The sequence below is a fragment of the Falco naumanni genome, chromosome 8 (genome assembly GCF_017639655.2).
Source record: "Falco naumanni isolate bFalNau1 chromosome 8, bFalNau1.pat, whole genome shotgun sequence".
Taxonomy (NCBI): domain Eukaryota; kingdom Metazoa; phylum Chordata; class Aves; order Falconiformes; family Falconidae; genus Falco; species Falco naumanni.
Window position 1 is genome coordinate 23,872,537 of NC_054061.1, and position 21,502 is coordinate 23,894,038.

The window sequence follows — 21,502 nt, forward strand, 5'->3', positions numbered from 1 at the left end:
GCTGTTGGGGTGATATGGAAAGTTGGCAATGCTGTTCAAAGCCACATGAAACTCTCTTGCTGCCAAGCTTGGTTAGAAATTCTAGACTTAATGTGAAGACTTATTAAATGATTCGAATGTGGACTGGGATATAAATGAACCTGGACTGGCTTATGATTTCTCAATAAATTGTTTCAGCTCATTTTCATAAGAAACCACAACAATTGTACCTCTAAATTCACTCTTATTGTCTAGTGCCACTGCAGAGCAGTGAGTTCAGTGAAAAGCTGGGGGAAGAATGCATGTATATTGAAACTAATAGTTAGGTATGAAAAGTTGAAGCAAAATTAAATTGGCATGTTGTGAGAGAATTGGACCATGTCATAATGGCCCACAGCATTTTGACAGCTGAGGTGGGACAATTCTTGTGTGTGCATCTGAGGTAGACCAAGAAAACTAAAAATCATGAGTTACAGATAAGAGTTGTGTGCTGTATCTAAGCTTATCCCATAAGGTGATGTTAGGAAATCTGATCAATACAGTCAGAGCTGGTTTTGTATTCTTGAAGAAATCTTCCTTTGGTGTATCTTCTTTCTGCTATGTGAAAAACCCTGTTGCTGTCTCAGGAACATTAGTAGGAGAGATAAATTAAGCTGTTTGACATCATCTTGTTGATAAATGTTTTTTTTTAAGTCTCAAAGGGCCTAAGTAAAGAACAGTGGAGGCTGTAACAGATGCTGTCATGTGAGGAGAACTACCCTTCATGCCAATGACCAGAGTCAGTGGGGAAAAAAATAAAAACCAAAACAAGGCTTGTACTGACTATTAATTATTTGTAAATATCTTGTGGAAATATAAGGTATCTTTTTATTTTATGTCTGTGATTTTATGTCTTCAGTGTTGTTCTTTAAAAAAATCTTATACTAATTTTTATGTTTCTACAACTAATTGGAAAGTTAGGTTGAGATGCATATGTTCATCTGATTTCTCTTTGCTTTGTCATACCTTGTAATGAAAAAAAATATGAATATTTGGCATCTTGTTCATATTCTTTCAGTTTTGGTTTGCTTGTGTTTCTTTTCCCCCTTTGAATCCTTTTTTGATTCAATGTTTGAAATATCCTGGTTGGACACTAACAGAGGTGTCCATGTGAGATTCACATGAATGGACAAAGCAAGCAAATATTCTGTGGAAGAGTAGTAGTTGGTATGTGGCTTTGAGGAGGTATACCTGCAGCAAGCAAACAACATGTCAATGTATATTTTTTCTTTGAGTTCAAATAGTATTCTATCTGAAGAAGTATGGGGCAGTGATTCTGAATGCTGCTTGAATGTGTGTTACCTAGATGTAAGATTTGGGGGGAAGTGCTTTTTTTCCTAATGCTGTTGTATATGAAAAACTTCATTCCTATACGAAAAACTTCAGTCCTATATCCAAGGACGATCAAGCACTGGGTTAATGTTTATTTGGATTTTATTTTGTGGCTTGCACCTGTCAGAAAAAGAGTGATTGCCATCTTACTAAGAGTGTGAGGAGGGATAGTAAACAGAAGCTTGTCATGTAGACAGATTTCCTAACCAATTTGATCAGTGAGATGACAGTTCCTTCTCTGTCCAGAAACTTTAGGAAGCATGAAATGAATTTTGATTTTATAGCAGTATTCCTGTCTTTCCTCCTCTTCCAGCAAAGTCTTTTTGACTCATGACGGTATACTAAGCCGTTGGTTTACATACCGTACAGCTCCTATCTTGTGCTGCTACTTACCCTGTGTTAACCCGTCAGCATCAAAAAATAAACATGAAAGCAAGACACTGTAGATGAGGAACATGGCATGAGGAGCATACTCATGGCATTTTGATTGCATTGCTTTTCAATATATTATTTCTTATGATCTAATTTTCTATTAATACTTTAAGAAAGAGAATAAGCAGTGGGAAAGTAAAAAGTAAAGTTCATCTTGTTAGAACATGTATCCTTTCCTAAACCCCCACACTTATATGGTATTTCCATTTAAAAACCCAATGTTTGCAAATATTCGTCTCAGTTGGCTGGATAACCTAACAAGAATAGGAAAAGGTATCTGTGGTATAATACAATGACCTTATTACTTTTCCAAATACACAGGCATTGACTCTAGCATGTCTGATTCCAGAGAACAGGATCAAGGGAAGGAGCATTTTTACAGTTTGCGTTTTTTCAGATTTCCAGTGAGTTAATTAGCTGTTAACGAACTAGGAGGCCATTTGTCATTAGACACTGACTTGCCTCCAGTTTTCAGGAATCATCACAAAACAGTGAGTCTATGACATTGTCATATTCAGGTTCTCAAATGCCTCGCGGCTTTGGGACACCGGGACACAGACATGGTGGTTCAGGCTCGGCCAGTCACTGCAGTTCTAGATAGCTTTGTAGCCTATGCACAGTGACTCAGTGCCAACAGTTCACAGCCTACCATGGCCAGACTGTGAGTGTTCCTCCTCAGTGCTATGCAGCTTGTCAGTTCCAAGGATTATCTGTAGTTTAAACAGTTAAGTTACCTGTTAGATGGAAATTTTCATTCCTGAGCCAAGACACAATCACTGACAACGCATGTGCTCCTAGCTTGTTTTCATGCAGAAGAAAAAGGGTTGGCTTAATGTACTGCCAGCTGTTATACTGTAAACAGAGGTCTCAGAGAAATTTTTATATATATATATATATATATATATATATATATATAAATGTAATTCTAAGGTAATTGCTTGCATTTGTCTAACCAAACCCTTTACTTCATATTATTTGGTAAAAAAAAATTTCCCCACTTGCTACAACATTTCTATACCTCCGACCAAAAATTGCCTGACCCCACTGCAGAGGTCCCAGGCAGTGGATCCTCACAGTTAAGCCATCCTGCAGGTAAGCTGTCCCAACGGGCGAGCCTGGCTGACTGCGGCTGTGGATGCTAGCTCTGTACCAGGTAAAGTACTTCTAGAACAGCCTCTATTCTTGAGTCACCTCTGTCAACAACACATCAAAAACACCCTATTCATTTTGGAGGCCTTGAGCAGATTTTGAACAGCCAGGCATCCACTCATGCCTCACACACCTCATGGCTTCATGTGCTAATAAATCTTCTTAGTAGTTTCAAAACAATTACAAGAGGGAGATGCTTGACCATGTGTCTGCAGTATAAACTGCACCTGAATTCTTTTCAAAAGGAAAACACATTGTTACATACTCCACATTTCATATCATCATCTGTCAATTTTGCACCTGCAGCTTATAAAGAGAAAGCTTAGCTGGACCATTAAAAAATGCACAAGTTCAACTTGTGTAAGCTTTTCTTTTCCTTGAATATAGCTGAAGTTCTTGTGATGTGGCTTTTGCATACTTCTAAAATGATATGCCACTTTTACCACACGGTAATTAGTAGGAAGAAAAATAAGGCAAATACTGAGAAATAAAGACATAGTCCCAGGATAGCATGCTTTTTCCTTTGCTTGTACACTTAAACCCATGTCTTAGTTACTATGCTGCATGACAGTTACAGAAATTGCAGAGATGTATGGTATATATTCAAAGTGCAGATATTTCATTGCTCAATCAATGCTATACTGCCAACCAATGTGACATACAGATTCAGTACTGAGTTCCTGAAAATGGTTTCCTCAGATGCTTCTAGCACTGTAGCAAGTCAAATCCACTGAGATTCCCTAAACTGGGAGAATGCCTCCTTAGCTATCTCAGTCCTGATATCGACCAGTAACTTCACACCTGATTTCATCATCGAGTCCACTTGGGATCTAAGAACCATGTATAATCAAGACTGTACGGGGTGTCAATACGATAAATGTCCCTTGGGGAAAAATACAAGATAATATTCTACTACAATGTTCATGCAGGCATTAGTGTCTTTAAAATGTGCTGGCAATGGTAGCACACGTATTTGTGCCTTGATGTGATTACTGCAGCTTGTTGATAGGTTGTGATTCATTCCCCACCTAGTTAGGAAGGCACAATAAATACTGGATAACAGTAAGAACAGCATGGTGAGGGAAAAGCCTTACCTAACTCCCTTTTTCATTGTTAGTGGAGTTTCTATGACTCGCATTTTCTACACCTGTTTCCTCTATCGTTTGTATCCCTGGAGTGCAAATACAAATATAGCTTGTGGGCCTCCCGACAGGCTGGTAGCAGCTTATCTAACAGGAATTACTTTATTTTTAGGGCTCTGAAGCTTATGTTGTGCTCTTCGGTTAATGCTTTCCTCCCAGACTAAATGGCTTTCACGTTTAAGGCTTCTTGGTTGCTACAGCATTTTTCTGTCTTACAGACTGCAACATACATTTCACAGAGTCTCCAGTGCATTTTTAGATTATTGATGGAGACTGCACTCTAAAGCAAAATTTTGGACACATGATTAGCTTAGGTGAGAGCCTTATAAATGCTAAAGTACAAGGTGGTTTTTTTTTCTTTCCAGCTTTCCTGCACAAAATCTGGTAGGCACAAAGGCAAAATAAATGAGAAGTAACATAATAATGGTGGTTAAAAATAGACACAATGACACACGTATGTAATAAAATATGTCCCTTTTCAGTGATACGATGCTTGTTAAGTCTGGGTGGCCTGCTGATTACCTCAGGAGGTTAAATATAGTACCCATGATGTCCGTAAGTTTATCCACACAAAGGGCAAGACACAGAGAAGTAATTTTCAGTCAAACAGAGGCAAGGATGGATTAAGAAGTCTTTTGAGTCTTGAAGTCATCTCCTTCAAGAAGTAACTGCAGACGTGCAACTCAATTATATGTGCTGCCTGGGTTTCATGATGGGATATCTGGCCTTGGCTTATTAGAATTCTTCCAAACTCTTACCTCGGGACCTAGAAAGTGATGCACTATAAAAGAAATACAAGGGAATGAATGATTGAGACAATGCACAAGTGTCACTAACCTGCAAGGAGGTTGTAGAAACCTAGAATATCTGTAACGGTTCTGTGTTCTGGGGGAGGTTACAGAGTGGCTGCCCTCTAGTCCTTACATACTGATCCTTTGTATTGATCAGGCTCCAGTATAAGTTTACATATTTTTCATAGGTGGAAGACTGCCTTGCAAAATAAACTAGATGCAGTTCTAAAAAAAAAAAACCCAAACCAGTGAGTTTTTGTATGTGAATGCTGTGTGGGTTAGGGGAGTGAGTATATGTAGGCCGCTACTTCATAGTTCTTGTATTATATACCTTCTAAATAAATCTAGAGAAGGTCACATGTTATTTCCTTCCTTTCCCCCTGCCCTGAGTGATTTAACTTAATATTTAAAGTAGTACAAGAAAATATTTTCTTCTTCAAAATTTTTGGCCGTTTAAATGCAAAACAATGTCTTCTGCTACCTTAGTCATCTTGCACCATTCTGTCTTTTTAGTTCAGAACTGCTGAGCACATGCATATTTATGTACTGTGGATAAAACAATCTGGTATTGTGTGTTAACCTGTATCAGAACAGCCAGGCTGTCACCTACAGCAGAATTTTCCTAATGTCTTTGAAATATTTGAAATATTTGAAAGTCAAGTTGGCATTCTCAGAATATTCCATCAAATGGTGACTTGAAATCTGAGTCACAGACACAAATTTTCACAATAAAGCAGTTAAAAAAAAAAAACATTAAAGGAATGTTAGCCGTTAGTATTCCATTTATCTCATGCATGTTCTAATTCAGCATGCAATACTTGCTGGTATTTCACTATGAATATATATCGTTGACATTTTAACAGTCCTGAGAAGTGAATATTAAATATAACAATGCATGTAGCAGTTTATTTCCACAGTGAAGACCAGTGTATAGACATATGTGTGCACGTGTTTGGGTATTAATATGAATATACAAATGACAACTTATAGATATATTAGGTGTGTAAAGATCCATTTATTGGTATGTGTTGTGCCTTAATTAAGTGACACTTAATTAAGTGTCAACTTAAGCTTGACCTAAAGAGCACTCTCCTCCCCTCTTTGTGTTCTGATGTCAGAACATAAATCCTATGTTCTGTGCAATATTCATTTTAGCAATAATACTTTTGGTTCCTAAACCCCTTCTGTAACTTTGATGGGTTATTCCATGCTTCATTTCCAGCCCTGAGCTGTTTAGCTAAAGATCTGCTATGTTTCACACCAAAGACAGCTGCATTTTGGTAGCAGAAAAAGTGGTACTTGCATCCTCCATGTAATTTTGGCCTTGTTTAGTGTCTTTCTAATTGAGATATATTGAGCAGCACTGTAAAGGATTTTGAAGGTGATGTTTTAGCGACCTTGGAGTTGTAGAGTGTATCACCAAGGGAGAGATTGTTTGCAGGAACTTGCAAGAGAACAGCACAGAAAATTGAATCCCCTTTGAAAATGCTTGCTAATTTTGTCAGAATAGCCATCATGACAGGGGAATACAAGCTTCTGTTGATCTGGTAAACCCGATTTAAATCAGGTGATTAGAATGAGGATATAATAATATCCAGTATTGTAGCAGTGACTATGGAGGAATGCCATTTACAGGAAGAGCAATGTAAAGTACAACTGTTAAGTCTGAAAAAGAGGCCATGAACCCAAACTTGCTGAAAAGAACCAAGAAGGGGCTGGCGTGACACTAATTTTGGCATCAACGGAGACTGAGCTGGAAATGACAATAAGGAATTACATGTCTAACAAAAAAAACCCCAAAAACCCCACCAAATTGCCCGTTCAGTACATAAAGGTTTGTCATCACTTATATAGATGTCACATTATCAACTGAAAAGCAGTACTTCGGAGAAAAATGACTCTGAGTTATTTCTGGAATGCACACACAGAGAATGCAGACTGGGGAGCAGAAGGTTAAGCTGACATTGCTCTCATGAGACTCCATCAACGTGCTATATTCATTTCTGGGCATCTTCAAAAGATGTTAAGAAACTGAAGAATTTTTAAATAAACAGAAACAAGATTAAAAGAGGCAGGATTGCCTAGTAAAGCAAAATGCTAAGTAATTGAAAGCATATAGCTTGCTTGAAGGAGAAAGAGAAGGATCTACAGCTCTCTGCAGAGTATAAAATGCTTGGCAGTAGTGAATGAGATATAATATTTCATCTGGGTATAAATATTAACTGCTGGAAAGAGTTAAGGAACAAGATGATGTCTGTCAAGGGCTCCTGACAATCATTTATTGAATTATGTGATAAAGTATATGAGAAGGGGTCATTGTGGATATTGGCTTTTAAGTGCACCTCCTTGAAGAAGTAAAGCTAATCCTATACTGTGAGTCAACTAGATGACCTAAGAGGTCACTTCTGTTATCATCACCGTGATTCTACTTCATACATTATATAATACTTGACTTTCCAAAACACTTTGTGCATTAGAATTGCTCCCCTGTCACTTAATCTGCTTATTATGTGTTCTTAGTCTTTCTTCAACCAGGCATATTGTCTGTTAATCGGGTTCCTTGCAAGTTTTTTTCCTTGCAAGTAATCAGTTTTCACATGTTCCTGGGTCCATGTGTTCAGCTATGTAACATTTCATAAGAAGCGATAAAACTATCGACTTGTGATTTGCATCAAGTTAAGCTGAATAAGCACTTCAGGTATACATAAGGGATGAAATTAAAGACAGACTTACACTAAAAATGTAGTTCAAAGTCCAGACTCCCCTCTCCTCTCTCTGAAGTTCAGAGGTTCTTGAATTTGGATAGTTTTGATTCAGATACAGTAAAGTAATGAATGTGTCTCTGTCAATTCAAATTCATTATTATTATCAACGCTGAAAGAAGAAAATGTGCATGTTTTTTTCCTTTTGAGCGCTCCCTTGGATTTGCCAAGGGACCCATTTCAGCAGAGACCTGGTGACGTTCAGTCAAGCTCTGGTGTGTTTTGGGTTTCCTCAGGAGCACAGAAGTGCCCAGCTCCCTTTTCCTTCATGTTGCTGAGAACAGGTGGCCTCCTCTGGGGTCACCAAGTATATTTAGGGCTGAAACTCGAGCAGGCTGGAGCCAGATTGGCTGTGATAGCCACATGCGTAATTAGGAGCTGATGAACCAGGCTTGCTCTCACCCAGTGCTGCTCAGGAGGGAAGACTGGAGAGGCTTTGCTCCTAAGGATATTTACTAGATGTTGCTGGTAAGAACATTTTAATGACATTAGACTTCTTTTCCTTAGAATAGGGTCTCGAGCTGTTTCCTGAATCTGTACTTTTTTGGGAGTGGTTATTGTGCCTTGCCCATGGAAGTCAGATTTTCTGTCTGTATGACTAGTAGCAAATTGCAGTAAGAAGAAAGGACCTGGAACTGTGTTTTGTAACTGAAGGTTACAATAGTGATAGTCTGTACAGATTGTATCCTTATATGCAATCCCTCCTTCTTAGGTTTATTCATAGACTTTGGCCTACTTTTTCACACAACATGCCACTTGTTAATTGAGTTATTTTAATTTATTTTAGAGTTAAAATTCTGGTTTAACAAACTGATAATTTTTTTTTTGGTAATTTTTCTCAACACATTGGAACTAAAAAGGGACAGTATTCAATGTTCCTATATTTAACCTGCATTACTAGACTTCACTTGCCTCAGAAGGAATTGCAGTTTAGCCAGCTAAACAAAACCACCCTGTCATTTGGTAGTATTAGCTTACACGGCAAATATCTTTGGACTCGGGAACAGCTGTTCCAAAGCCTCATCCCGTACCAACATTAGAAACTGGGCTATAGTCTCTGCTGGAAAATTGTAGCTTTGCTTCACAGCAAAATCATTGTGCTAATTAATTCATTTAAAGGTTTTGACAGTAATCTGTACTTTGTAATTCAGCCAACTGTATGGATTTTCATATTTTCCAGGTCTGAAGAAATAGAGAGAAAAAAGCCACAAGAGCTAAAAAAACCCAACACCAGAGCATCTATATAAGCTAATGCTGGGAAGACAGAAATTACCTCATTAACCTAAGGTCACTTAAACAAAATATTTACAATTTTTTTTCTATATTATGCTTTTACATATAAATGAATATAGTAAAATATATGGATAAAGCTCTCATTCAAGCAGAGGCTTGAATAATGTAATGAGATAGTATAGGCTAGTCACAAAGAAAAGAAAAATTCAGCATTTTGTTGTAATGAAAAAAATCAAATCATTCTTCAAGAAATCTCTTCCTCTGTTTTTTTTCCTCCATTAAATTCTAGTATTGGTGTTACAACTGTTAGAATAAAGAATTTGTACAAAGTCATAATTTTTATCAGTGTGTTTGAAACTTAATCCAATACTTTCCCATAATAGTCAAACTAATGCCATATCCCAACTGTAGTTCTCTCTTGTTGAAGTTCTTTCACTGATTAGCCAATAACGTTCTAATAATCTGTTTACTAGCTAAGATACCAGGTGCTTTTATGAACTTGTTTAGTAGCTTTTCATGGTACTTTCAGTCTTGGGCTAATGCTGTATATTCACACTTCCATTTGCTGCGTGACCAGTGAGTGGGGGAGAGACAGAAGAATACCCTCAAAATGGAGGAAGAAGAATATGAGGAAGTTGTTGAGGTAAGACGAAAATCTGAGAGCAGAAATACTTGTTTCCTGCCTTGTGAATGAATGTATTCATCACTTCAGTGAGACGTTGCTCATGAACATAGATGGTTGCTTGCTGTTTCCTGCCTGAATTGGGTATGATTAAGTATCTATTAAATGGTTTGATCAGTGAAAAACAACAACAAAGTTGTTCTCAGTGGAGCAAAGTTTCCTGGGTTCCTGTCATAATCTCCCTGTTTAAATAAGAATTGTAACCATCCCACACCTGCATCGTGAGGTTTTGTGATTACTCTTCTGTGTAATTATAGATGTAGTGGGCCATCTTGTTTCCCTCCTGGCTTGCCCTCCATCATCCAATCCATGCTAGAGAGGATGACTTTCAAAGCCACTTTCTAGCCTTGTCTCTGTGCCCACTGCAATGCAGAAATGCAGCAGTTTTGTGCTACCAAGGTACCGTTAACCGATTTAGCCTTGGAAGTTGCAGAGATGGAGTTAGATTTAAACCTGTAGCCATCTGTGGAGTTGCATCAAGGGTTAATTTGCCGATAGGTCATTTAAATTTACAGTTATATGCCTAAATATTTCGTCTCGGCAATTTGATTAAAAGAATCCCCAGGAACTGGGAAACCTACAGCTTGCTATTATGAGTGAGCACCACTGGAATAATGATTTTGCTGTTGAAACAGTACACAAGGTTAACAAACAGTGTGGTCTTAGCTGTTGCATTGTTGCTATGCTGAAATGAAAGTATGTGTTATGAAATAAGCGATTATAACAAATTGCTCAGTGTTTGAGGAAAAGAAGATGACATGACAAGTGTAGACACCCCACAACCCATTATCTCCACGATGGACCCTTGATTTCAGGCAGTGGGGCAGCACCGAGCCCTGACTGCTGACTTGGAAAATTTCAAATAGTGAGTAAAGCAAAGTCAAATGGTTTGCCAGTAGAAATATTTAAACATGGTTTGGAAAATAAGCATTACCATTCATAAAGTGCATTTTATAGTGCATTGTACCACCTAGTTACAAAGACACCAGTCCTTCATTAAGTTTCCTATCACTGTTACTTGTAATTGCCTTTATACTCCCTAAGAGTTACATGCCCTCTGTAACAAAATGTGTATTTGTTTGCTGTTGAGGTTTTCTTGCTGCTGGAATTAAGGTATGTTGGGCTTTTTTTGTCTACACAGCTCTGTTTCAATCTTTGTTTTTAATTTTCAATGACCACCTCCTTGTAACCACATCCCAGGACAGACAGAGATGGTACTTCTTCAGTAGCTTCCCTCAAGATTTTCACAGAGAGAAGTTAAAACAGTAATGGCAGCATCTGGTACAAATCTACAGCAGCTTAAGCCTTTCCAGAGTTGTCTTAACTAGAATTCCACTTCTAAATGAATTGCCTATTTTAAATGGTAGGAGTTGTATCAGAAATTTTTCTTCCGAAAAAGTAGAAAATTATTGCTGAATAATGAACGGCTGAGAAAACACTGATGATTTTAAGATACTATTTTATTCTTTCCCTGGAGTTATTTGCCTGCAATTATTGTAGCCTTTTGTGACGTGCAAAGCCCCACAGTGAATGGCACAAACCGGCTGCCGAGTTACCTGGGGATCTGCGGAGGGTGGGTCAAACGCGTAGGGCCTGTGAGCAGAAACCGCCTCAGAACAGCTCAAATTGAGACAGTTTGAAAAGTATGTGCTAATTACATGAGCCTAATTTTGAGGAACAACTTTAGCATAAATTTTAATGAAAATTTTTTCAGGACTTGATTCAAAGGGCTTTCTCTTCCCACAGTTTTGGTGCATGACCCTAAGAAAGTAATTCCTGAGGAGATTTTCAAAGATAAAACTCACATTTTGCATTTTCTCCTTTCTGGAAGTCAGTGGCAAGCTGAGCACCTACCTTTTGAGTAAGATCGCTGTTGTTCACTACAGCGGATGGAGCGCCAGCTTTACATGTGAGGAGTTTTTTCCCTCATGAAGCAGCGAGGGGAGATGGAGGGCGAAGCCTGGGCGCCCGCGGCTCCCCTCAGCGCGGCCGCCATCTGCCGCGGGGCGGCGCCGCCGTGCGGCCGCCATTTGCCGTGTGGCTGCGAGCGGCGCCTGAGGGAGGGCGGGCAAGTGGCGAGCGTGGCGGCGGCGGCGGCCTCCGCGTTTGGCTCACGGTCGGGTCGGAGGCGACCCAGGGAAAGGCAAGCTGCCAGCGGGGGAGCGCTGAAGCTCGGGACGTAGCCCTTGTTGCCTCTCCAGTGGGAGATGGGTTCCGGTCAGGTCGCTCAGCTGCGCTGCAGCTTGCTGAAGGAAGAGGTGAGCAGGCTTCCCGCCACGGGAAGTGAGGAAGAGGTTGCAGCACCTTCCAGGAAAAGCAAGAGGGTGAGGAAGAGGTTGCAGCACCTTCCAGGAAAAGCAAGAGGGTGAGGAAGAGGTTGCAGCACCTTCCAGGAAAAGCAAGAGGGTGAGCCATGCGTGGCAAGGAAGGAATGGTGACCATGGTTAAATGGGTGATGGAGGGTGGCCATGAGGATGGAGAAGCCAGGAAGCTCATGGTTTCCAGCAACAGGAGGAAGGTTTGTGCTCCATCTGCAGATCTGCCACTTCAGAGTAGATGTAGCACCCTAGAAACTTCTTTAGGTAGCTGGAGAAAGCTTCACAGGCACAGCCCTTGTGCTTATGGATGGCTTTAACCACTCCGGTATCTGCTGGAAGGGTCTATGGCTGGGCATGAGCAATCTAGGAGTTTTCTGGGAAGTGTTGAAAATAAATTTCTCGATGCAGTTGATTTCTGAACTAACCAGGAGAGATGCTCTGTCAAACGCGTGACAAACAAGAAAGAATTAGTGGGAGATGCAAAGGTCAGGGGCAGCCATGGCTGCAGTGACCATGAGACTGGAGGTGAAGATACAGAGAGGAGTGAGCAAGATAAAAAGAATTACAATTGCGGACTTCAGAAGAGCAGATTTGGCCCTATTCAGGGACCTACTTGGGAAGAGGCCATGGGAAGAAGCCCTGGATGGCAAAGGGGCCCAGGGGAACTAGGCAATCCTCAAGAACAGTTTTTTTGGAGCACAAGAATGGTTCAGTCCAATGTGCAGCAGTCAAACATAGCAGAAGGCTGGTATGGATGCACAGGGAGCTCCTGACAGAGCTCAAATGCATAAAAAAAAGTATACTGAAGGTGGAAGCAGGAGCCGGCCACTTGGGAAGAACATAAATACACAAGACATTATAAACTCTATTCTTACATGTATGGGCAAAGTTCAGCTGTAGTTGAAGCCAGCAAGAGAACTGAAGAACAGCAAGAAAGGTTTCTGCAAGTACCATCAGCATGAAGAGGAAAGCTAAGACAGTGTGGGACCATAGTTCAGTGGGCAGGGAAGCTAGTGACAAGGAACAGGCAAAATGGCAAGGTACTTGAAGCCTTTTTGGCCTTAGGTTTGGTAAGGCTGATAAGGTTTCTCATATGGTCTTTCACATCTCCAAGCTCCCTAGCAGAGACATGGGAGTGAACTAGTAGCCATAGCAGAGGAAGACAGACTTAAGGATGACTTAATGCCCTGGGATACCATACATAGTTTCGTTAGATGCAAGGGGATGGATCCACAGGTGCTGAGGGAATGGACTGATGACATTGCAAGGCTGCTATCATCTTTAAAAGCTCGTAGTGACGCAAGGATGTTCCTGGCAACTGGAAAAAGACAGATGTCATACCTATCTTCAAGAAATGCAAGAAAGAAGATCCAAGGAACTACAGGCTGGTCCCTCTCACTTCAGTCCTTGGGAAGGCTATTGGAGCAAAGCCTTTTAGAAGCTGTTTCTAAATGCATGGAAGATATGAAGGTCATGGGGAACAGTGAACATTGATTTATCAAGGGCAAATCATGGCTGACCAAATTCGTTGCTTTTGATAATGAGTCCACTGCTGTTATGGACAAGGGGAGACCAGTGAATGTTGCATACCTTGACTACTTTAGGAAGATTTCTGAATCAGTCCCCCATAGTTGTCTTATTAACAAATTTATGAGTTGTGGAATAGATAAGTGGACAGTATAGTAGGTGGGAAGTTGACTGGGCTGCTGAGCTCAGAATCGTGATCCATAGTACAAAGTCTAGCTGGCAACCAGCAATTATTGGTGTCCTTCAAGGATCTGTAGGTAGGAACAACTCGGAGGACAGCCTTAGAGGGAGAAACCTAGCACAGTCAATGTGTTACTAAACACTTGGAAAATCCTGGTTTTTTGAGTGCCGATTCTTTCTTCTAGTGTGGTCATCATTGTCTTCCCTCTTGTGGGTAAAATTAGATAATGATCCTTCCTTAATAACTTGAGAGGATGATTAATTGAGGAATGTATGGGAAAAATTCAATCATTAATGCAAGAATTGAAACAGATTGTCGGAATTACCAAGGGTGCAAATGTGACTCCATCGGTACTTAGGAACCACAGTCCTGTTTCTCCAGAAGTATGTTTTTAAAGCAGCTTAACGGAACCTACATTTTGCTATTCTGTATGATCTGGCCTAACAATGATATTTTTTTTCTCTTTTTCTAATAGTACTACATTGAAGAGACAATAATTGAAGAGGGTGAACCAGTTGAGGTAAAGGCCCCTGTGTTGTTACTTGCATTAATTACATATGCATGTAATTAATGCATAATGCTAAATTAATAGCCTTTTGTATTCTGAGGACTAATTTTTCATATTAAACACACAAATATCAGTGAACAGTTGCTTCTTAATACATTGTTTCCTCCGCAAGGCCCTATTGTGGGATGTTTTAAAGGACTGCTAGCTTGTTCTGAGTATCCTATACATATATAATAGTTGCCATTAGAAGGAGTTGTGGATGTGTCCATCAGAAAAGGGCTGTGTGAATGTCTGTCCTGCCCTGTGTCATGCCGACAGTCTTCCATTTGCTCTTGTTCAGCAGCTGTTTGCACAGGAGCTGACAAAATGAAGCAGCAGGTTACGTTAATAACAAGAAACACAGGCAGAAATATTAATTGGGTAACACTGAGAAAATCCAGACGTTAGTGTTAAGGTTGAACAGAATTATGGAGGATGTGAATGTGACTAGACAGGTACATATGAACAACAGACACATACGTGTGTTATACTTAACATTGTTATGAAGAGAAATATAAAAAGATTCTGCCTTAAACCAGTTTACATGTGTCAGTTCTTTTCCCTTTACCTTGTGTAATTTCACTGGAAAACAGTGCCTTGCAGATTTTTTTCCTGTCACTAGTAACGAATATTTGAGTCACCAAGGTGTTATTACCATAATTTGTAACTCTACTTATAATATAGATATAATGCAACTGTCTGCTATGTTACCATGAAATATTCTTGATGGTATAGGCTTAAGTGGAAACAAAAGCTTCATGTTTCTCTTTGTGAGTGTGTTTCCTTCCAAAGGATCTGTTCCCAAACTCTTCTTGTATTTTTAATTTAATAAAATATGATTTGATTAATACTGTTTGAGCAGGTAGTCAAGGGCTACAATTTTGAAGGAAGATTGCCATCTTACTATTTTTAAGATGAATTCATCCACTGCGTTCATCAGGTGTTCAAACATTTGTACCCAGACTGGATTTAAAGGGAGCGATAGCATGACTGATTACTTCTGTGTATGATTTGCGTCAGTTTTTGAAAACTGTATTGTGGAATAAAGAAGTACGTATGAGTACAAATGTCTTTCTAGCTGATGTGATTACACCTCTTCCCATCAGCTGTGAATATAGTCTAATGCATTAGCATCATGTGGTCCTATGGGTTATATGAAAATAAAAGCATTTTTCTGCACAAAATGCTGTATTTTTAGAATCAAGCCTCTCCAAGTTTGAGAAACATATTACAACTTTTTATAAAAGCACATTCCTTCACTGTTTTGTTACAAAGCTAACAGCAGGTAGTGCTGTTCACAGTGTTGGCCCAGATGTGTTTCAAACTCTCCAGTGCTTTCAATGCCAAAACTTTGATGAACACTTGTATGTTTGAAAAGTGTTGTAAGAGAGAAATTTGTGGAGGTGCTGAAGTCTCTAATAACATCTTGGGACAGCATTAGTGAAACACAATTAATGTTCATATAGTAAACAAACCTTTTGTGACTTAGGATTTGTATATTTCTCAATTTAATGCTTGGTGCATTTTCTGGTCTGTCTCACACTAATGCAAATAGCAATCAGAAATCTGAGCTTCATGCATTCCGTTTTAAAGGTGCTTCTTTTTTTTAAGGCTAATTGATAGAAATAAAACTTCACACTTATTCAGGTGATTTTGCAGTACATTTTAAAGCTGTAATTATTTTTAAATGTTCTTAATTAGAATCTTAGTATTGAAATTATCGCTTGCAGCATGAATATGTTGATAACCAAGTACTTAAGCTATTTGAATTAATTAAGAGCGTTATTTCCAATGGATTCTTGATCAATTGATTATATAAGTTTCTCAGCTGTGTCTCTGCCATGGTTGTGATCTGGCTATGCGAAAATGTAGTTTAGCAGAAAAGGTGGATTCTAGGTGTTTGTTCAGTCAGCTAGTGCATAGTGTACTTTCTACAAGATCCCAAAGATTTGGTCTTGTCTGCCTTCCTTTCCTTTTGCAAGAAGAAGATAATCTTTTTGAATGACTGTATGCACCTTTGACCTGCTTTGACCTGCTTTCACACCTTTCAGTGACATCATTAGGAGGAAGCCTTGGCTGTGCAACATGTGTCTTCCACACAACTTCAGGTCTTCCACACAACTTCAGCACTGGGAACATTTCTACACTTTGGTTTTAGTAGCTGATGGTCCCATCTAAGAACTTCCCTGATGCTGGTGAAAGCTATGCGTATAGAACAGATGCAACAGGAGTCCCACTCTTCCAGCTCCTCTGGAGAATAATTACATGAACTTGGTACAGAAATCAGCCAGTCAGTTAACTCCTCGTGGTTTTGTTTTTCCGTTGGGTAATGTATAGTATGTGTACTGAGTAGTCCCAGTAGGAGAAGTGTCACTGATTTTCTGTCTTGCAGGTGGTTCCTGGATAAGAGCGAAGCATTTTTTTACTAGATAGGAAAGGTGAAAAATGCTTGTAATGAACTTTTATAGTTATAAAGCAAGAAATTATCTTTTTCATTATTCCCAGGTGGTCACTGAAATCACTGAGACAATTAGCACAGACTTCACAGGTCCTAGAACTACCACCTATACTGTTGAGCATGAAAAACCTTCTGTTGAGGATGCAGCACCTCCAGTCAGAAAGAAGACAATACGGACAAAAGTGGACCCATCTAAGTTTTTGACACCTTATCTGCAACACAGTAAAAAAATGAAGGACCTATTCAGTGAGGTAAATTGTGTTCCTTAGGAAAGAAAAGATATGGGACAAACTTGAAAAATATTTAATAGGTGATATTGCGAACCTTTATGCTACTATTTTGTCTCCTGTACTTCATTTAATGATGTGTATTAATGTTATTTGTCTGAAAGAATCCTTTGAATTAGGCCCTTTCTTGCCCGTTTCCTGCTTAAGTGCATTAGGTAATCATTAGGCACAAAAAATGGATTGAGGCAGGTGGCTGTCAGAGATGTTGTTAATAGGACTCTTGCATTGTCTGACTTGAATTTCCAAGTGAAGGAAGATAATAGAGACTAATGTCTATCCAATAGCAAATCTCAGTATTTTTTAGAACAGTATATTTCCCTATATATCCAAGGCAAATCCTTATGCACAATATATAGCAACAAGCACCAACCTGAATTCCTGGTGTGGCATACCAAATTCCAGTAGACTGATACTGTACGATGTTGTGAAAACGGCAAATGACTGCTCTGCACAGATGTAGAAATTATCAGATCCCTTCTCCTAAATTTTTATCTACACTACCTACGAGCATTCACTGTTAAAGGGCTATGTGAGGTCATAGGTCTAGGATTGCTACCGTCAGGCACACATTTTCCTTATCTTTGGTCACTGAAACAACTGTAAAATTATCAATACTAAGCTCCTAAGGAGAATATAATCACTTAGGGGTGATCTAAACCAGGCTAAAGTTAGAAATGGATTTTTTCTTGTGTCAGATGGAGGAAGGTCAGTTGGCTAAAATAAGCATAACTGCAAATGTAATTGAGTGCTGAAAACAGTAATTGCTCCATACATTTCTGTGATGCCAGAGCTGTAGGATATGTCTTAATTATATTTGTCATTACTTTCTTTCAGAACAAATACAAAGAAAAATTTATAAAAGAAAAAGGAAAGCCATATGCTTCTACAACTGATACCCCAGAAATTCGGAGAATCAAGAAAGTGCAAGACCAGCTTAGTGAGGTAAGTAACAATTGCATAAAAAAATATATTTATTGAGTAGTAAAGGAGAAAATTAAGTCACAATTTTAAATGTTAGATAAGAAGTGATAATTTTTTATGGTATTGTGATAAGGCAATCTGAATTTAGCAGGAACTTTATCAGATTACAAAAGCAAGTAATACAGAGTATATGACAGAATTGAATTCTATGATGTAGGTTGGAATTTTGGCTTTTCAGGAAGGGAGATGTGATGGTTCCTTTCTAGCTGAATAATAGCCCTGCTTCATTGTGCCTAAAGGGGTTTGAGAATTTCTGATCAGAAGTTACAGGCACAGGAGATGATGGTGATACCACTGAAATTAAAGATTCCAAACACTTTGTCCTGCAGTCATCATTAATGATGTGCCTGATGAATTTTTGTTGAGGTTGTGTACTAGGTAAATAACCCTAGAATTTTGTTTTAAAATGTTTTTAAACATTTTTGGTTTTATAAAGCAGCTTAAAATCTGTTGCCTAAAGACATCCTGGAAAAAAGATGCTTAGATTTTCCTAGTGTTGCAAAATGAACTTCTGTACATCTGGTCATTTACTTTGGGATTTTCCAAGATGTGTTGTCCCTTCTGTGTGAATCCCACTCTTAGTGATCTGCCTTTGAAAGCTAGTGTAAGTGCACTTGCCTCACAGATGCAGTGCCTCTAGTCCTGGAAGCTAGCTCATCCTCCCCTCTTTCTTTTAAGCAGCTCTAGTCTACCTTCCAACAATGCACCTCACAGCTTCAGGGAAACTGAAATCCACCTACAAAAGCTTCTTAATTCTTGGTACAGTAAATGAGGAGAGTTGAGTCCCTAAGAATGGGAACCTCTAAAGCTGAGAGGGTAGTCACCTAACCTAACCTAACCAGTGTTAAGGAGAAGAGTGCATTAAATTCTGCTCCACTCCTGACTCAGGATACACTGAGGAATGTGATGCAGCTATCTATGCACTAATGCTAACTGAGCCTGCTGTCAAGCTGGGAGCAGTTATAACTGCATTAGGATCATTTTGTGCCCAAGCTCCTGGTTTGCCATGGTGATGTGGCTGTATTGGTTTTGGAACTACAGCTAGTGTTTACATGGCGATGGGCTGTGAAATTGAGATATACTGCATAGCATGGGGATCTCTCTATCTCATCATACAGGGTGGAAGTACTCTTAGAAAGAACTCTGTGATTACAGAAGGGCACTACCTCTAACTTCTCTTGAAACCATCTCGAAGCTGCATTTATTTCTAAATCCATTTGTTTCCATAGCCTTCATTTCTAAAGAGCAACTAGTCCTAAATACTTTATTAAATTCAGGTTTTGAACGTTTACAGTATGAAGTGTCAAAATGTCAATACCCAGCTTTTTTTCAAAAAAAAAAAAAAAGTAGGTCAGTTTTTGGTGAAGGAATAAATGTGTTTTCTTGTGCATTGATCTAGGTTAAATACCGCATGGCTGGTGAAGCTGCCAGAACTATTTGCCATGTTGATGAAAAGGCCAAGGATATAGAACATGCAAAGAAGGTGTCACAGCAAGTGAGCAAGGTGAGCAAGTTCTGATTTTCTGGAAGCCTTGTCAACATTAGCAGATCATGATGTTGCTGATATGAACAAGTTCTGAGCACAGAGCACTAAATCAATGTTTATAGAATGGTTTAGAAGTGCAGGGAGAGATAGCAGAGAAGTTGAGAGGACAAGTGTGTGCATGCATATATATATATATATATATATATATATATAAAAAAATCTTAAATGTTTCCAGTTGATGTCTTCAAATGTCACTGGTTTGAGACTTTCACTTTCAAAATATCTTTAAAGCAGGTATTTTACTCACAAAAATAAATATTTTACTAATGATAGTGTAACTGACATGCTGATCTTTCTTTCCAGGTATTATATAAACAGAACTGGGAGGAGAATAAGGACAAGTACCTGCTGCCTCCAGATGCTCCAGAGCTTGTTAATGCAATAAAAAACACAGCAATGTTCAGTAAGGTAAGAAAAAAAAAATATCGCAGATCTAGGCAGCTGAAGTGCAAGAAGCATTCCAAGTCAGAGATTAATTCATAATGAGTATTCTGGCATTTCTGGTTTTCAGAAACTCTATACTGAAGACTGGGAAGGAGACAAAACATTATTCTATCCATACAATGACAGTCCGGAGCTCAGAAGGGTGGCACAGGCTCAAAAGACTCTGAGTGATGTAAGTATCAAAGCCTAATTGACAGTTGGGTCACTCTTACAGTTTAACTTGGTGGATTTCCACATTATAAAAACCTCATAATGGAACAGAAAATACAAATGCATAGGTATGCACTGATAGTTAGCTCTGATAATAGTGCTATTTCAATAGAAAAATACGTACTGTATATTCAAGTATAAATGTGTTGCAAATTTGATGCCGGATTTACGAATGAATGAAATAATTTTTATTGAAGATCTTCTAAGGTAATCAGTAAGAAGACCTCGAGTATCTCTAAAAATATGTGGAGAAACTCTGAGGGTTGGCTGTAAGCCCAGTTCACTCTTGTGGGTCTACAAATCTGTCTTTCTGAAACAGCGATAAGAAAAGTGGGGAACTTGTCTGGCTGTATGGATTTGCTGATACTTAGATAGGTAGAACTCCCCAACCAAGAATTTCAGGTCTCTCTTAAGATTTCAGTGAATTTTGCAGATGTCCAGAAGTTCACTAGTCCATGTTTACCAGGAGCAACAGAGTAATATACTTGAAGATCTCCCCAGGGAACTGATTCTTTTTCACTGTCTCTTGATAAGAGACTTCTCAGTAGTCCTCCAGAATACATTGATTGAAAGAGTTTATACTGCAGTAGCTGTAGACAGAACTACTTTCTTTAATGGTGGTGTTAGCAGAGTTAAGAGTAAATGCTTTGACGCTTAAGTTGGTAGTTACTGTAAATGTTTACTTCTTTCATATTTTCAGATTGTCTACAAAAAAGGACATGATGAACGAAAATCTAAATATACTTCTCTGCCAGATCCACCTGATGTAGAACAAGCCAAGAAAGTGACAAGGCAGCTGAGCGATGTGAGTAGAATGCAGTGTTCTTTCTGTAGAAACCTCAATTTTGGAGTTAGAAAGGCAAAAAGGCTCTTAAAGGAAGTGAAAGCAAAATAAAAGACCAGAACTCATATGAAGGCCTCTTTGATTTCCAGTGGTAGAAGTAAGTTCCTTTTTTCCTCAAGCGCCTCGGAGAAAATCCTGCCCAGTCACAGCAGAAAGGCAAAACTTTATTCTTGTCAGTGAATTTAGTTTTTACAAAACATTTCTGCTTCTACCATACACACATTACTTGCTATTCTCCGGCTTTTTTTTTCTGTCTCCTGCTTTACAACAACCATTTTGCTATTCTCTTAAATGTAAACAATGACATGTAAATACATATCTGGCTTTGGAGAGAGTTACTTGCATACAAGGAATAACTCTATTTAGCTGAAAAGTTACCTAGGTCAACTGTGCAGAATACATTCTAAATGTTCATTTCAGTGTCAAACCATTGTACATGTACATATCCCAAGCATTCCTAAGTTCATGGATACCAATCAGTGGAAGCGTCTGACAACTTAGATCACCATTTCCTGATTTGCATTCCAAATTAACAAGTAACATGCAACATTAAATTAAATTAAAACTGTGTGGCATTATTAACAAAGACTCTGGCACCAGTCCTTGTCAATGGATTTT

General features: G+C 38.9%; 1 protein-coding gene across 1 annotated transcript in view; it reads left to right on the top strand.

Annotated features, from left to right (window-relative positions):
- The first annotated feature begins 8,805 nt into the window (after positions 1 to 8,805).
- The window catches only part of NEB (nebulin), a 131,236-nt gene continuing 118,539 nt past the window's right edge, over positions 8,806 to 21,502 (top strand). Inside the window, exons 1-9 of the mRNA XM_040602846.1 lie at positions 8,806 to 8,913; positions 9,437 to 9,502; positions 14,043 to 14,087; positions 16,620 to 16,823; positions 17,694 to 17,801; positions 19,240 to 19,344; positions 19,690 to 19,794; positions 19,898 to 20,002; positions 20,741 to 20,845. Of these exons, the coding sequence (XP_040458780.1) occupies positions 9,470 to 9,502; positions 14,043 to 14,087; positions 16,620 to 16,823; positions 17,694 to 17,801; positions 19,240 to 19,344; positions 19,690 to 19,794; positions 19,898 to 20,002; positions 20,741 to 20,845 (810 nt within the window). The 5' untranslated portion in view covers positions 8,806 to 8,913; positions 9,437 to 9,469. The remainder of the gene's footprint in view (positions 8,914 to 9,436; positions 9,503 to 14,042; positions 14,088 to 16,619; positions 16,824 to 17,693; positions 17,802 to 19,239; positions 19,345 to 19,689; positions 19,795 to 19,897; positions 20,003 to 20,740; positions 20,846 to 21,502) is intronic.